Here is an 18,561-nt window from a genome sequence, read left to right on the forward strand (position 1 = left end):
GTGAACAAGAACATCCAAATCCTGTTTATATTTAGGGATAAGCTGGCAAGCTCTTGTACTACTCATTTCTGCATTCATGCAGTTGGTCCAACCAGATTGTGGACTGTGGATTGTGTCTTTGTATTTGTATGTGAAATAATCCCTTGAATTTTATGTTGGCGCTTAATGTGTAAAGCTGGGTGCACACTACAGGTTTTTCACCCAACTATCAGGCCAATCACACGATAAACAACTGTTTATCCGATATCCCGTGTGTACGCTCCCACGATCATGTTTTATCATACCAAAGCACATCGGATCGATTGATTTTATAAAATGACTGAAAATCTCTATCCGCAATGGAACGATGTCTGACAAATTCTGCAGTGTGTACGCACTCAGGACCAGCAGTGTAGGCAGATCTCCATAGAGTTTAGAGAGTCACGATCTTTTCAGTAGATGGTTATGACATTATAAGTCTAGCCTGAGTTATATATGCTATATGGAAGGAAAATAATACTCAAGGCAAGATTTGATATTCCTCATCCTTAATCTTCACAAGGGCTGCGGGTTTGTCATCTCCTTTAGCTTTTTTGTACTGACATCAATCATGACTAGACCTACGGATGTTGTACACTGTGACAAGTGTCAATTCCCCACCTAATTAGTATCTACAGCAAAAATACACATCCCTATGTCACAGGCATTTGGTTCCATTCCAGGGTGAATGATACCTCTACAGATGGTGACCTTTGTACCCAAGCAAGTGATTTATCCCAAAGGCTAACCCACCCTTGTTCTGTGATGGGTTTTTTATTGGATCGAAAAGAGTCCTTTTTCACCCTGTCCTGAACTATATTTTTCTATTCCTATTTGTGTTATAATTATATCCTCTGGACATTTCCATGCTAGAGCTAAGCCTATGATGTTAACAAGTCATAATACATAGCAAGTTGTTGATTGCTCCGGTTTCCTCCCACACTCCAAAAACATACTGGTAGGTTAATTCGCTGCTATAAAAAAAAATTGACCCTAGTCTCCCTCTCTGTCTGTCTGTCTCCCTCTCTGTCTGTCTGTGTGTGAGTGTATGTCTACATTAAGGAATTTAGACTGTAAGCTCCAATGGGGCAGGGACTGATGTGAATGAGTTCTCTGTACAGCGCTGCGGAATTAGTGGCGCTATATAAATAAATGATGATGACTGTCAGCACTGTGTAAATTGTGTAACCCCTTCAAGGGCTATAGGTTCAAAAACACTTTGCTGTACAAATAGTATAACTGGCGGATTCTGCTGCATAGCAAAAATTCTGCATCTCCATCTTAATGTCGTTCATATGCTACACCAGGCGTGGAAGCTCAGAGTTGATATTAAAAAAAACATTCTATTTTCCCTAGTTTGTATTTTTAGCAAGCCATTAGTCTCTTGCTGGGAATGTGGGAGTAATTGTCAGTCCTGCCATTAAACTCAACAACTAAAGCAGGTGCAGGATAGGTTGTTCTCAGTCTACCAATTAATGCCTTGTCGTTTTATATTTTAAGTGGTCATCAAAAAGTAATTTTCTCAGGCAAAGCTTTATTAACGCTTGCCAAGCGAGTTGATATATCAGTCTGGCCTGTTTTGTAGTGCTGACCACATCATATATCTCTATATAAATAAATCTAATTTCTGTGTGGCAGAATGGTTTGGGATTTCATGAATAGAGAAGCGGGATCATTTTTAGAGGGCTAAAACTTTTTACAAAGTTCCTTTATAAGTAACAGTTGTACAGTATTGCTTTGTGTCTTAAAGAATGTAAATACTATGCTTTATTTTACAATGGTCAGGTATCTCTCTCTTATGCAAACTTACAGCATAGAAGCCTTTGTAGAGCATTAGCCCAGACACTTTATCATCATAGGTCATTATTTCTGAATAAAAGTGTGGATTAGGGGTTCAGCTGCTAAATACTGTACACAATTGCTGTGGCCAGCTTGGTCCAAATACAGTTTAAACCATTCACTTTCCATAAATCTACAAATGTGCTTTGCAAATGATTGCCATGCTGTCAACAGTTTGTGTGAAGAATAGTTGTGCAACAGACATGAAAGGGTTAAAGAGTGCATCTAACCATTGAGCCAATGACAGACGCCCCCCCTCTCCCTCCCCCCCACCCACCTTTATTTCACCAGTGGAGGTCATTTGAAGGGTTTCTCAGTAGTTTTCTGATAAGCAGACCTCTCTGCCCATCTGAACTTACCTTATGTAAGATCACATGCAATTGCAGTTTTCATTTAGTATCCTCTGAATAAACGTCTGACTAAACAGAGCTGAACTGACATTCAAAGAAAGGCAAGATAGTACAGTTCAACATATCAGAACATTTTACAAGGTCTAGTTCCACTTTAAGTATTACGTTCACTACGAGGACATGCAGTATAAAACAATGATATCGGCTTCCTTTGTTCTTTAAGTCCTTCATTTGTTCTTTGTGTCCTCTGCAAAAGCTGTGATGTGTTGTACAGTAGCCCCTGTGAGCTAATGGCTTTGCAATGTCTTTATCTGCTTAGCCAGCAGGATTGTGATATCCCCCAAAGGACCAATGCTTCATTACTGGTGATGTTTGTGTGCTCAGCAAGGAGAACACTTGGTTTTTTACTTTGTCATTGAAAATAAACCAGCGGTGAGGAACTAATTGGAGCACAAGAGGTGCAACCTCATTACAGATAAACTGCATTAACCAGCAGGACAAAATAACTACTCTTGTTAATGTGAATGTGGTATTGCTATGCAGTGGAATATTTGGCAAGCCAGACTCCTGTCAATCTCCTGTGCAGGAATGGTGAACCACAGAAGGTTAGAATGAAATTTAAATGAAGTCTAATGTGGTCAAATCTGTAGTTCTCTAATTAAATGGAGTTTACATACTGTATGTCCCCATGTGTGTAAAGATCATTTAGCTCTGCCTATTAGAGTAGTAGCAAATGAGTGAATCTGTGCACTGCACTTGGAAAATAATTTTATGCTCACAATTCCAGTGAGCCTTGGTTTCTTTATATCCATTGCCACTCCATTCGTTTTTTTGACAGGGATCCAGAAGAGACCTACACTTAATATTTTATACGAATGGAGTAAAGTAGGCGATGCTCTACTTTCCACCTTCAGTCATTTGCTTCAGTAATAGATTGCATGGAATGGAGGAGAAACAGATGTAAAAAGCCTTTTTAGACAGATCCTTGACCTCTGTGTGAGAGTGCGTCTCGCTTTCATTCTTCTGTCACAAAATAGAAGGGGAAATGGATAAAGTTGCCTATGTCGACATAGCCCCATCACTTAGGAGTGCATCGAGAAAGGACTGTTATTAGTAGGACATTTTTGCATGTTTTTTTTGTTTTATTTTCCTTTTTATTTAGGCAGTTCTGTTATTTTGACATAGAGAAGTCAGTGCTATACAAATAAAATATCAACATCCTATTGTTTTGGAGTGTGTATATGTATGAAATATAAAGTCCACGGTGTCTCTACAAGAGCCGTGCACAGCAATAAGGGGTATCGCTTTGTTTAGTGTTTTACTCTTTGTGCAAATAGCTTTTTATTTTATAAAAACGATGCCCTCTTATCTGTTACGGTGAGCCAAATTTAAAATCTGTTTAAATTCTGCATTAGCCCTTATGGGCAAAAGGCGGCCCTGGGTCCTCATGCGGCTTTCAGAGTCCCCAACTTCTCCTTGCTTTATTGTCAGATTTGTTTGTTATAACTTGTTTTAAGCGCCTGCTGATATGTTATTACAGATACGTGTTTCTTTTTACGATTAAATGTATTGTTTTAATTTATTACTGAGATTAAGAGTAATGTGATGCCCTTTTGAAGGTTAAAGGATCTCCCCCGTGTATCGGGTTGCTCATCACAAAGTTAAAGAGTCTACACTATGATGCTGCTCATTGCCCAGCATTTGAGTGATAGCAGGAAGTAACTGATATGATGCAGTATACAGTAAATGTACTTAAACTAAACAACTGATCATAAATGCAACATTTTCAAATATGCGTCACAAAAGAGAACACCAGTTTTATTTGTTTTTCATTTTCCTTTCTTTTCAATTAACCACCCTCACTAGAGGGCAGAACTGTGATGAACCGTAGTGATCCAATGTCCTGGAACCCTGAGGTATCCATGGGCAATGGTAACTCACTTCTGCTACTTTGCAGAATCCTTAAAAAAAACACAGCTTTTTTTTTTTGTAGGATAAATGTGTTGTTGTTTTTATTAGCAGGCAATCTATTAGTGCTGTCATCCTTTGTAAGGCACTCCTGTGAAATTGCAGAGATTGGTGAATGTGGAAAGAACTTAGTCAGTTGTGTGTGCGTTTTGGGGTGGACTTCTAAATGCTCAGATTCCAGACTTGGACATTTTTAGCCTTTGACTTGTGTGAGTCTTATTTGTTTATATCAGGTTTAATCCTGGTTTGCCTTCTTACGTCCCTTAAATAAATGCGCTCCTTCAAATAGAATAGTACAAGGTTAGCGTGTATGTTGGCAGCACTGAGTCTAGTGATGAATTGCTTATCACTACATGAACTCTGTGTATCTGTTGCAAGACAACCTGTCCAGCTTACAGTATAATTACTCTGCATCTACCCTTTCTTGATGCTGATTTTCCCCTTCTCGTCAGAAGGGCAGAATGGATATCTTTGTATTGCTCATTGAAACGATCAAATGGCCCATATAGGGAAAATGCTGAAAGCTATACTTGAGCAATTCTATTCCCTTAGCATAGCATGAAACCAGGATCTCTTCCATATTCCATTCATCTGTAATACTGCCAGGAAGACTGCAAAACCTTTTCCTGGCTGTATGCATTGCTATCATGTCTATTTCTAGGTAATGTTTTTTGTTTATTTAAAAATAATTCCATTGTTCTTACTGAGGTGATTTGTGATTTTGGGGGAGGAGGGAGGGTGACATTGGGAAAATGTGGGTGTGCCTGCATGGATTAGAGGCAGGGCTTTGTAGGTTGGGGGCGTGGCCATTTGTCTGAAATATTAATGTGTATAAATATACAATGGGAAACGCAGAATTCTTGTCGCACATGGTGGCTGTGTGACGTGTTCCACAGTGTAGACTGTCTTGTGTGACATGAATCTAGCCCTTTCTATTGAAGAATATATGCCAGAATGAGCATCTGATTGCTGGCTTTCAATGACTGGAATGACGCAGGCACGCGCAGTACTTGTGTGGCGACTGTATCAAGATGCCAATAATTAATAAGATATCAGCTGGCACTTTAATGTACTATACAAAAAAAAAGTGTTAAGCTATAGCAAACAATTCTGGCCATTCAGTGTGACTTCTGGGTGGCTAGTTTTTCCACCAGTTTTTGTAAGTTAGATGTATGGCTGTAACAGGCACAGTGCAATTCTGCAGAGATGTTTTAATGTAGCTAATGATAGAGAATGTATGTTCATATGTGTCAGTGGAGCCATGCTTTAATGACGTAAGAAGGAATCACACAACTCTATCCAATGGAGGAAGGAGAGAGACCATGTAGTGCAGACTGCAGGTCCTGTTTCTCTGATGTCCAATGTGCTGCTGCTGTCGCTGTCTCACCTCTGCATTGTGCGGGGAGGTCACATGATGCAATGGGTGAAGCATAAGCTCAAGTTGTCCAATTCTCTTTTTTTTTTTTTTTTGTTATGACATTCAGGCCTCACCTCCTGCCCCAACTGCTATTCAGTAAGTGCTGGGGCCACAGGTGAAGCTCAGTGGAGCACAGAACAGAATAAGAGCTGCTGGTGTATATTAAAAACCTACTTTTTATGCTTTGATTAGCCGACCACGCATGTTTGTTGCTCCACCTGGCACTAACTTTTCAGAGGTTATTTTTTTTTCCTGTGTTATGTAAGTTTTTGGCTACTGTCTTATTATGTGATGCGTAATGTTGAAATCTTATTCTGCTTTTAAATATATGCAAAAAGAAAAACCCACAGAGAAGGAAACATATGGCGAAGATAATCTGTGCTGAGGACGTCACAAGCTTTTTATGGTTTCTTCTGAGTAATAGAAAAATCTGTTTTCTGGGCAGAGTATGATTAGGATATGGGAAATCTTAGCTGGGAAGTAACTATTTGTATCAAATTATTTCTCGCTGTTCTTTGTATTTTTGTGCTGGTCTGAATATCAGCAGATTTTCTCTGCTCTATCACCACGTCAGTTCTTAAGAATATCTCTGATCATATACAGCGCAATTCACATGTCCAGCTTTATTGCGTATGGCCAGACTTAAGACTTCTTACAAATGTGGGTTTTTAGAACACTATTTTCCAATAATAAAAACTTAGGGTGTATATACCAATTAGTTGCCAGCCCTTGAGCAGATGCTTTTTATTTGCTGGGCAGTCAGACCATGGCACTGACTGGTGATAAAACAATATCCTACCTTTTAGGAGGACTGTTTTTCCCAGTATATGCTCATCAATGTAGGGTACTGAAACCTGCTCAGTTTGTGAAGTGCTACAGAAGACACTTGCTCAGAGGAGCAGACACTGAAATTGAAACCATTCGATAAGCATATGTGAAATAAAATGGAATAAATCTATAGTCTGGCAGGGCAGTTAAAAATAGGTGGCCCTGTGTGAGATTTATGGAAAAGTTATGTCTCTTTTTATTCATTTGTATTTCGCTGTCTAGTTATCTCTATCTTTTCATGGGTGTATCTGGGATATAGACATCTTAATATATTTGAGGTATTTGAATCTTGTTCCATGTCCTAGACATCTGGTGCACATCTAGTTGTGTTACTTGTGGGAATTAAAACCACATGACTGTTTACTGTGATTCCAGCCTGCAGGCAAATAGAATCTGATATTTACATTATTTAAATTTGCAAGATTTTATCTGAAGTGAATGACAGTTATGTCCTGTTTGGTTTGCTTTATGATTTTTACAATTTAACATGCAACTCTGAAAACATCATCCCATAATCTAATTTTATATAGTTTTATTTATCGTTTGAAAAACGTAACAACTTGCAGTCATTTTTTTCATTCTCTATCGCAGTAATAATTTTTTTTTCCTTATTTAAGTAAACCTCTCACAGATGGTTGTCTGTGTATATGGAATGGTGCATGCAGGTTGGACAGCTTCCCTTAAACAACTTAACTCTATCTCTATATATAAAAGCTGCCTACTTTTACCCCCTATTCCACCCCAGAAAAACACTGTAAACTATGGTTGTTGACTCCAAATAAATCCACTTTATTTGCATAAGAATAAGTTACAGTTTTAACTGAAGCTTTAATTTTATTTGGCTTTTGGAGTTGCTAGTTTTCAGTATTGGGTCCCTTATTTTAATACCAACAGTGTAGGAACTGTGGTTCTCCCAGCAAAAAGGAAGCCATGATTGGCGGCTGCATTTATATATAGACAGTGTTACTGCCAAATAATATAAATTTTGCAGGTCATCTATAAATCATCTTGGGTCTGCGATTTTCAGAACCAGTCCAAGACAAGGGTTAATTTTAACATGCTTTGTCACATTTGACATAATAAATCTGTAAGGTCAGGTCTCCGTGATCACAGGTTGATTAGCTAATGACATTGGTCAATGGGAAACAGATTTTAATTGAAGGTATTAACGCTAATCATTATTTAAAGTTCTTCTCAGGACAGATAGTTGTTAGTGTGCTGGTCAGAGGTTTAGAAAACTGTTTCATCTTACCAAGCTGCATAATTGATGGTAATTAACTTTCATGCTACACAAATCTCCTTTAATCATGTGGAATTTTTATTACTCTACAGACAGACCTGTAGATTTAGATAAGTTAATATCCCAAAGCCTAAAACTTTGTAGTAAATCTGCTTAATTGGTGATCTAAGCTGAAAAGCAAATAATGTTTAATGGTTATCCTATAGCAGCCTCTTACAAAACACAAAATCATTTAAGGTTAGGCTGAAGTATTATTAAACTGGAAAGACCATAGCCGAAAATAAATACTACCAATAGCGTTCTTAGAACACTAGGTATTTACTCTGCTGTAAAATAGCATTGTCTCTCCAAACACAAAAATAGGGATTTAATCTGTATTTAAGGAAATATGGGCGAGTCATGTAAATCACTCCTTATATCTCCTTGTAGGTCACCTGTGCCTCCAGAACCTCTAAGTTATACCACTGGTACAGCCAAATATTGGGCCTGTTTTTTTCACCCAGGTGTACTCGGGTGTAGTCGGGTATGGAGATGAAAGGTCTCTTTATCCCGCAGAACGCAAAAGGGATTCTTAAGCGATGAGGGTCTTCACACCATGTTTGGGGGGAATTATTTGCCCTGATGTCCACAAAAGCCTTTCCCCATGACCTGCATATTTGACTTCCACCTAAGGAAAAGCTTCTGAAAGATTCGTGGGTGGGAAGTAGAAGGCCACACCCTACCCCATGGCTTTTGGAAACATGCACGATACTAAAATAAAATTGCGACTCTGGCTGGAATTGCAAAATTCCTTACCAGCACACACCATATTGGCATGTAACCAGCAGTTCTGGGTGCATAGTTCTACAGGGATATATAAGGAATGATTTTTATGTGTCTCTGTGCTCTCCCCAGGACCTATTTTACAGGGTGCTCCACCCAGCTATTTTTACTTGCCACTCGGCCACTGACCACCAGTCTGACCTGTCTTGGCAGTAAGTCCAGGCAGGTGTGGACAATAACCTGCATTATTTTTCATTCTTATTACCGCAAAGTATTACAATGCTCCCACCCGACTACTTCCTAATGCCACGCGGCTGGCAAAATTTTCAGGGGAGAACACAGTGTATGCCCACAATTCCTAACTAAGATGTAAATCCTTGTTTTATTGTGGGCAATGCTATTTTATGGCAGAAATATGTTTAGCTTCAGTTTTAAGAAGGCTATGTTGTAGTAGGGGGCTTTTAAAACTGGACAAGACTTTTTAATATTTTTGGGAAGATGATGGCGGAGGGAGTGAGTTAGCTCTTTTGCCACGTAGACAATGTGTTATTTCTTCAGGCAGAAACTTATTGACGCATAGTGTAACATTCTGTATTTGAGTCAGACCAAACACACTTTTCAATAGTGGCTCACCCTTGCCCAAGTATTAGAATGGCATGGTTCCAAGATCCCCAAAACACCCAGCTGTTCAGGACATGCTTACCAACCAGCTCCCTGCAAGAGCCTGACTAATGGTTTATTCTCCTGCCTCCGATGGCATGACATTCTGCTCTGTCAACACTTAAACTGCAACTTAAGCATAACCCTCAAAATGTTCTCTGCTTAGTACAGGAAAATACATAGGCTGGGCATAGATTCTCAATATCTTTCTGTATGTGCTTCAAGTGTTTTCTCCCTTCTAATTTTTAATGTGTGTTTGTGTGTGTTTTTGTTCTTTTCCTCTCCCATACGTTTTGGAATCGTTATAATCTTTCTGTAAGAATGGATTATTTAAAAAGCAAAAAAAAAAACTGTGCATTTTCTTTCTTGCACAATTTATTAATATAGCCACGTGCTGGAACATGTTTGTATGTTGGCATAATGTTCCACGCAAATCTGAGCATTGATTTGGAAGTGGGGGAATGCAAATTTGACGTTCAATACATTTATAAGCCTGTTTTTAGATGTATTCAGTGTTGTTTTCTAGCATTCAAGATTCGCCCCAAACAGCTTGAAAACACGTTTATGTGGACATATTATTATTATTATTATTATTATTATTATTATTATTATTATCATTTATTTGTTGGGCGCCACAAGGTATCCGCAGCGCCGTACACAGTACAAACAGTAGTACAAAACAGGGTGACAAAGTACAGAACAATAAACACAAAGTACCAATGCTTCAGGAACTCCAGGGAGACATATGGAGTAAAGACAGAGCAGAAGAACCGGTATGGAGACAGGAGGGGAGACATAGCCGCCTTGTGCTGGCCACACGTGTTGTGATATAAGCAGCGATACCAGACATTCAGCCAGATGTGCAGTGTGAATGTGGCCCCATAACGACCCCATGCTCAATAATAATTTAATCATATGGTTTGTGTTCATGTTGGTAACTCTAGTCACCAGAGGACTACTATAAAACTGTGTGTGGCCTTCAGCCTGTCATTGAGCTGTGTGTGCGTCAGGCCTTAGAGCTCATTTACAGGAGCGGACAGATTAAATTGCATTACAGACATTATAAAACACAAGCATATAGCCAGATAAAGGCAGCCAGCATGGGATCTATTGGTGTCTTTATCAATTCTTTACAAATACTTAATTGGCCTTTGCTGTATCAGAAGATGCCTTGCCGGTGGTATTTATGCAACAGTATTCGAAATGCAACACAAGTTTGCCGATCCTGTGAAGGAGCTTTTAGTGTAACAGGAGAAGGTTTAAACAACAAAAACAGTGGCACTCTAGTACTCTGCAAGCATGGCTAGTGGTAACATTAAAAAAAAAATTAAAAATAAAAGTCCTGCATCTATTTCAAGATTTCCAGATAGGAAAAATAAAAATTAGTGTTGTGTGCTTTTAAAGTGTAGAAGCCTTATAAGACCATTGCAGTTCAGGGCCATACACTGCCCCATGATGTTGTTGACCCCCAACAGGATACCACAGTACTGAAAGGCCTTCACGGTGAAAATTACATTTTGAATAATCTGTTTTGAAAGTCTGTGTGTGTTCAGTAATAACAAAAGGCATTCTAAAGTCTGAGAGTGTTTGTATAAAGTTATTGAGCGGCACTGCATTTTCCATGGTTTCAAACTAGGAGTGTTGCTGGGTTCTTGAAAGGACTTAGGACTTGTTCCCACAATAAAGCTCACCACATTTGTAGCACTTCCTACCATGCACATGGAATACATTTACTAAGTGACTAACCGTAGTGGAATATTCTGATTTATTATAGTTATCCTGGTTTTCAAGTAATAAAATCTGATATAAAATCATTTGCATATGAAGCTAACAGTCTAAATCAAGTAAAACAAAATAATTTAAAAATAAAGTGATTTAAATTATTGTGCTTAACACAGTCTAATTTGGATCCCTGTGTCGGTGGCTAGTAGTGCATCTCTTTCTAATTTGTTTCTGAAAGTTTTTGTCCCTTGATGACCAAATCCATAGCGTCCCTTGTTTTTATAGATTGGGTGCAATTCTCTATATATGTTCTTATTCTGGAACATGCATTTTAAAGTACTTTGTGTGGTTTAATAATTTACCTTCCCAACAGCAAAGGATCTGGGAATTTTATTCATATGTTGATAACTGTGATTTTCCTCTTTTTTTCTCATACCTTGGCCGTTAGTGCTTTAAAAAGAACAATAGGGTTTATTTCAAACTACATGATCTTTGATTACTTAAAATATAAAGTACAATCATATAAAACCAGATTCAAACTCTATTTCAGTGCACCCTTATGAAGAAGGCTCCAGCCTAAGACTGCTCAAAACCTTTGGACCATACCATTTGTCCATGAACTTATTTCTCCTTATCTTACTGTAGTTTGCCAGTAATTAAACTATCATTAAACTAATGAGTAGTGTCCTATTATTTGCACTGCCCATGGTTTTAGGATCAGGTTAAATATTCTACCAGTGAAGAGCTTTTCAGGGGAAATGCAGTAAAGCATGTTCTTTGTTTGCACCTGTCAACTTATATGCTTCCATTGTACAGAGGTTGGTCTCTTGGGTTTTCTTAACTAGTCAGCCGTAAACAGTTTATATAAGAACAGTTAATGGGAAATCTATTGTATCTTCATTTTGAAAGGCTGTGGAATGACAAGCTTCTTTTTTTTAAGCACATTGGAATTGTCATGCTATTTAAAGCCCATTGGACTTAATTCCCACTGAAGTGATGTGATGAGTAACTGCTTTTCAGTTGAGCCATTCTGTCCCTTGGCATACAGAGGAAACCTAGATTTTAATAGTACTTTGCAAACCACCTGACCTAAAGTCAACAGAACCTGCTGCAGCACATACCACTTTAATAGATGTACTACTGCACGACTTTAACCAGGTTTACAGAATTCTAGTTTCCAGCACACAAACTTTTACACACACATCCTATATATATATATATATATATATATATATATATATATATATATATATATATACTGTTTTCATTTTAAGAAAAACATTTTAGATGATCTAAATACATTCATGTTCAAATATATAAGTACAATGGTTTTTTTTAACTATGAAATATACATTTATACAATGGCCTTTCTATTTGTTTTTCAGGTATATCTTCTTTGGGACCACCGGATAAGAAGACCTGTTAAGAAGCAAAAAAAAAGAAAATACATCTTACAGTATCAAGTTGCACATGAATTAGCAACAAGCCATTACACCCTCGTATTAATTTTTTATTATAAATATCTATTTATAACTTGGCAGATCTCATGAAACCAGCGAGTTCTCTGGAGTCTTTTCTCCAGGAGAATATTATCCTTTCTAAGAATAAAGATGGATGTGTTTTATTCTGGAGTGTTTTAAAGCTGAGCATTTGTTCAGATCATGACCAGTCTGAAAAGGTCCCAGACTGAAAGGTCCGTTTCAAGTGGAACACAATCGATAGTACCGGATGGACCACCGAAGGCTCGTTCTGATGATTTTTACATGAGACGTTTCAGGTCACAGAATGGGAATTTAGGTTCTTCTGCCATGTCTCCTGTTGGACCACCACGCAGTGAGAGCTCCCACCACATATCTTCCATGCCAGGCGTTCCTAAGATGGGTGTTAGAGCACGTATTGCGGACTGGCCTCCAAGAAAAGAGAATGTGAAAGAAATGAGCAGAACTAGTCAGGATATTGAGACAACCAGTGTAGACACAATGTCCGTCAAGAGTAGTCCTAGTAGTCAAGTGAGTACGTCTAGTATGAATTCTAATGATTCTGCTATGCTGAAAAGTATTCAGAACACACTCAAAAGTAAAACGAGACAGGCAGAAAGTTTAGACTCTAGGTTTCTGTCTCCCGAAGGCTACTCCAGTGCCAGCTCTCCGAGAAAAGTTCATCGCAGGATAAGGCAGCGGAGTAACAGTGATATTACTATTAGTGAGTTTGACATGGACCATTTTGAAGAGTGCATGTCGCCAACTTTTAAAACAGGACCATCACTCCACAGAGAATACGGAAGCACCTCATCAATAGACAAACAGGGGACATCCGGGGAAAGTTTCTTTGATATTATAAAGGGATATAGAAATGAGAAATCTGACCATCGTGGACATGGGGCTTCTAAGTTGAGTGAACTACTACTAAGCAGTGGAAGTAGGGGCTCTGGATTATCGCTGGATGTTATAGATGGTCCGAGAGATGGACACAGGGCTTTCAAAGACAAGCCACTAAAACGACGCTCCAAATCAGAGACAGGAGATTCTTCCATTTTTCGGAAGCTTCGTAACGCAAAAGCTGAAGGAGAGCTTGGGAAAGCTTCAGACATTGAGGACAGTCGTTCGGATGACAGCATTAAGCCATGGACTTGTTCTAGATGTTTTGCTCATTATGATGTTCAGAGTGTTTTGTTTGATTTGAGTGAAGTTGTTATCAACAGACATAATGTTATCAAACGCCGAAACACTACCACAGGAGCCTCCGCTGCTGCGGCTGCTTCTCTAGCTGCTGGACCATTGTCGCACTCTTCCAGCTTTAACTCTCCTACCGGTAGCACTGAAGATTTAAACTCAAAGGAGAACGTGGACCAAGGAGATGACAAAAGCAACGATTTAGTAATGAGCTGTCCCTATTTCCGCAACGAAATGGGAGGTGAAGGTGAAAAGAAAGTCAGTTTGTCCAAGTCAAACTCTGGTTCGTTTTCTGGCTGTGAAAATTCTTCTTTTGAATCTACGATGAGTTCACACTGTGCAAATGCAGGATTGGCAGTCCTTGAGGTCCCCAAGGAAAACTTGGTTTTACACATTGACAGAGCTAAGAGATACATTGTAGAACACATAGACCTTGGTGCATACTATTACCGGAAATATTTCTATCAAAAAGGTAAGATGTGCATATTTTAGTTGATTTCTCAGTTAATGTATTTTCTTTGTGACTTGTGTGCTCAGTGCAGCGCAAACTAATGCATGCAGCTATCGCTCTTCCTGTAGAATACAAATCACTGTTAGCCGGCTGCCCACAAAAGATAAATGTTCTCTTGTAACTTTGCTCTCAATAGCGCAGTTGTGTTTATTATTTCTTGTTTTTGTTTTCTTTTGCTGGAAATTATTTTTGAAAATCTTCCAGGAATAGACAAAAGAGAGTAGCATAAAAGAAGAATATTTAGGGCTTTTTCCTGGTCCCAGCGTTTGTGCTTTGGATGTTTAATTCTTAGCTTAGTTAGGAAAATATTCAGGATCTCTGTAAAGACGTTTAACATCAAGAAGTAAAGCATAAGCAGGACTGTCTCTGTGAAGTTCTCTGCTTGACGGTTTCTAAAATTGTATACAAAGTGTTTAGCTGTAAATGTGTAATGGAGAAGTTTCTACCTAGAAAAGCTCAGTGTTCTGCCACGGCTGCACCTGATGCTTGTAAAGTTAGTTTTATATATGCGCATGCCTCATTTAGTGTTTGGAGTAAATCCAGGTAAAGTGTGCACATTTGCACTTGGACAGACCATGTAGTGATGCATACAAATGAAATCATACACCCAAACATCTGTGTGTGTGTAATATTTATTTTTGGCAGCGAGTGACACCCTCTGTATGATATTAAGTCGAATGATGGCAGCATGTATATTTATGGCAACATTGAATATTCAAAAGTCTTGTTGCTACACATAATTGAAAGCATTATAGCTAGAACAGTGAAATCACAGCCGTTAGGTGTGAACTGCATTAAGCGCTTCCTTTTCGTTTTGCATAAGTTTTGCCTTTTATTTGAGATATTTATGGTACAGAACTTCTCATCGATATGGGGCAGGCCAGACACAATCGTTTTACTTCTGTAGTCATACTAGGTGTAAATCAAAACTGTGCTGAATTCAGAGACTGCGGGAGCTGCCTATACTGTGCTTGTAGTGTAGGCAGCTCCCACAGTCTAATTTTCTTAACAGACAAATTACAAAGCAAGCATCTGGCTGGTGGGTGTGGGTTCCAGCACTCTTTGTTTTTTGTTTTTTGTTTTGTTTTTATTATAAATAATGTATAACTATTTTAATAAAATCCCTGCTAAATGATTTGCCGAACTGGTGCTGAAGCAATACCTTCTCTCAGCCTCTTGTGGCGCTGTTTACTCTTGTATTCTGTGAATGATAGGTTAGACTGTGCAGACTGTGAGAAAAGCTGGAACTCCATCAGGAAAATTATCATCATCATCATTTATTTATATAGTACCACTGATTCCGCAGCGCTGTTCAGAGAACTCATTCACATCAGTCCCTGTCCCATTGTAGCTTACAGTCTAAATTCCCTAACTTACCCACACAGACAGACAGACAGACAGACAGACAGACAGACAGACAGACAGACAGACAGACAGACAGACAGACAGACAGACAGACAGACAGACAGACAGACAGACAGAGACTAGAGCCAATTTTGATAGCAGCTATTTAACCTACCAGTATGTTTTTGGAGTGTGGGAGGAAACCGGAGCACCCGGAGGGAACCCACGCAAACACGGGAAGAACATACAAACTCCACACAGATAAGGCCATGGTCGGGAATTGAACTCATGACCCCAGCTCTGTACGTTTTACTTCCAAACAACATTTGAACCTTTGTACAATTTTGTTTGATGTACTTTGTTTATAAATAGGGTTGAATTTACAGTGCAGGCGATCTTAATTCACTAAATATTTAATGATCCAATCAGAAAAATAACATCCATAGACTGTCACTCGTTGACTGAATTCTCTTAAGAAACCAAACACCACTGGATGGTTTTTCCAAGCAGTGACAAAAATGTTTCTCAGTCACGGAGGTGCCATGATTTACTCAATGAGAGAAGCTCTACAAGCATATATAATCTAAAATAACTACTTTCAATGTACTGTCTTTTTCTGCATCAGTGTTATTTTCGTAATTGTTATTATGTTAGATTTAAAAGCAAGGGCATTGGTTTAGTGAGTCACATATCGGTCTGAAAACCTCAGGAAAAAAGTGTCATTATTGTTCTTTTTCAAATGAGCATGAACCGCTTGTATTGTGCAGAGACAAGTCCGTGTGCCCTGCGTGTTTCTGGGCCTGTTTGCCTGTTCCTCCCACATCACCTTTGACGGGAGCTAATAACACATTCTACCACACTAAAAATAAAACACTGTTACTGGGTGGGGGCTTAAATTAGAGTGCTCATAAAAATGACATTTTTTTCGATGTTCTAAGAAATTGGATAAAATTATTTAAGTTTGCAAATTGCACAATTATAAAATATACCTTTTATTTATAATAGTGCTATATTCTGCTGTTCCTATTTCTTACATTTCTTTGCAAATAGATTGTAATCATATGCTAAAATACTGTTGTGTAGAGGTCCATAGGCAACCTATCTGTCTGAAACCTACACCTCACAGCCTGCTTTGTCAGCTAGTACATGCTGACACTTGTAGTTCAACAACAGCTGTAGCGCCACAGGTTGACTACCTCTGTTGTTGAGCTTTAGCCACAGTGCCATCTTATGGATCAACACACCTTATAGCCAAATAGTAAAAAGGAGAATTGCCACTATATAATACATGTAATAAAACATATTTTTGCAGAAATAAATACAATGTACACAGCAGTGCAATGCTTAATGGTTGTTTCACTCAGGGATGAGCAGCTTTTGGTATTTCATTTGTTATTTAACTACAGTTCCAATGCAGAGAAACCTGTTGTTACAGGGCATTACTTCTGGTTTGGCATCATGGTTTGTGTGGTTCACAAACAGGTGGAATGTGGAATGTTGTCCATTCTCGACTTAATGGGATGTTATGCTGTAGAAAGACTTAGTTTAGAGTGCACCTGCTGCCTGCACACACCACATTCTAGTAAACTAGTATTCCTGAGAATGCAGCCTGTCCGTTCACTAGTAGTCAGTGACATCCCCGAGACATTGTATTCATATTGAAATGAAAGGTGTTGTTTTGTGGGTTTAACCAGTATTCATGGTGCAGCCTTTGTCCCGGTGCCATTGCTAAGAAAGTGAAGATTTCTCTCATATGTGTACGTTTTGTTTTTCCAAGTTATTTCTTGCCATTTTTAGAGGCTGTGGTTTTTCACAATTACTTAGCAGCTGGGTGGAACAGTTCCCTTTTTGTCTACGGTTAATTCTTCTTTTTACTTTGAAACGCAAGCAATGAGCCAACACACCCTCATAGTAATCCAAATATTTCTGTGCAGAATTATTTTGTTATAATTGTTATATAAATATATATATATATTTTCCTGAGCTTATATACAAGATTAACGCAAAATATATATTTAGGGTGCATTTTCTCTTTACTCTTACTGCATATGTGTTTTCGTTTTTCATTTATTAAAATGGTAAATAACAATTAAAGATAATTAAAATGAATCTGGAAGTACTTTGGTTGTTCTTGGCAGCTTCTGCTATGTGACAATTGTGATGCTAAATTAAGTGTCTACCGAGGTCATCCGATAGGAAGTATTTTCTGGTCATGTTGTGGCATTTGAGGCCTGGATAGCAGCCACTTTGCTTTCCGTAGAAGAACCACAAATGACTGTATAGGAAAAGTGCTCAGGGGCTAGAGATTGATCAGGCACATTTTACATGGTGTGTTAGATCAGTAGCACTGTGTGTCTGTATCTGCTCATGGAGCAGCCCAAATCACTGTCCTATTTATCTAATTCAAGGGCCTGCAACTTGTGTAGCGCCAGTTGTTGGGGGATCACAAGTCCCAATCATTGGCTGGGCATGCTGGAACTTGTAGTTCTGCAACGCTGGAGAGGCACCAGTTGCAGAGCCGAAGCCAGAACCAGAGAGAACTGTGGATGAGAAAAGCTGCAGCCCCTGACATTCATTAAAACCTCATAATATTACAGCTGTGACACCAATATGACATCTGCATTGGGACCAGGAAAATTCCTGTTCAAGGGGACAATGTGGACACGAGCTCCAGGGCAATTGCCCTCATTGTTCTGCTCAGAAAATTACCTTGGTTGGTTACCTTCCTGTGATCTAATCTAAATCGAATATATGTCTATCAAGAAAGTCCCCTTGTAATCTCTTTACTTTTTTTTATTACCCCTTTTCCCCTGTTGTGTTTTTGATATATTTTCCTAAGAAATTATGAAATCTAATTTAAAACAGCTTTGTCCAGACTTTGGATCTCTTTAAAAAAAATACCCCCCCCCCCCCACCTTCCCCCAAGATGGTTTTACGCTAGGGCTTTCAGACCTTTTATTATAGATTAATGATAGGCTTGCTTACTTTCTCATACCCACTGTACTTTAGTTTACTAGTACCAGAATTATGATGTATTATGACTGGAAATGGTTCTAGGACTCTAGTACAGGTGTATGTATTTATTGTACCTGTCTAGATATATTAAATTGTACATGCATTGCTCCTCTGCAGTATCTAGCACAGCTGCATTATGTCTCTGATCCACTTCCCTTCTTCCAGTGGAATATTAGTCTGGTAGGTCGGTGAGCACCTGCAGCCAGAGTATGGAA

At 38.7% G+C, this 18,561-nt stretch overlaps 1 protein-coding gene across 7 annotated transcripts in view; it reads left to right on the top strand.

The window, feature by feature from the left end:
* The window catches only part of SIPA1L1 (signal induced proliferation associated 1 like 1), a 163,032-nt gene that overhangs the window by 82,920 nt on the left and 61,551 nt on the right, over positions 1–18,561 (top strand). For all 7 annotated transcript variants that reach the window (XM_075192210.1, XM_075192214.1, XM_075192213.1 and 4 more), the window contains one exon: positions 12,190–13,948. In XM_075192210.1, coding sequence (XP_075048311.1) covers positions 12,466–13,948 — 1,483 coding nt within the window. In that variant the 5' untranslated portion in view covers positions 12,190–12,465. The remainder of the gene's footprint in view (positions 1–12,189; positions 13,949–18,561) is intronic.

This window comes from Mixophyes fleayi, chromosome 12 (genome assembly GCF_038048845.1).
Source record: "Mixophyes fleayi isolate aMixFle1 chromosome 12, aMixFle1.hap1, whole genome shotgun sequence".
Taxonomy (NCBI): Eukaryota; Metazoa; Chordata; class Amphibia; order Anura; family Limnodynastidae; genus Mixophyes; species Mixophyes fleayi.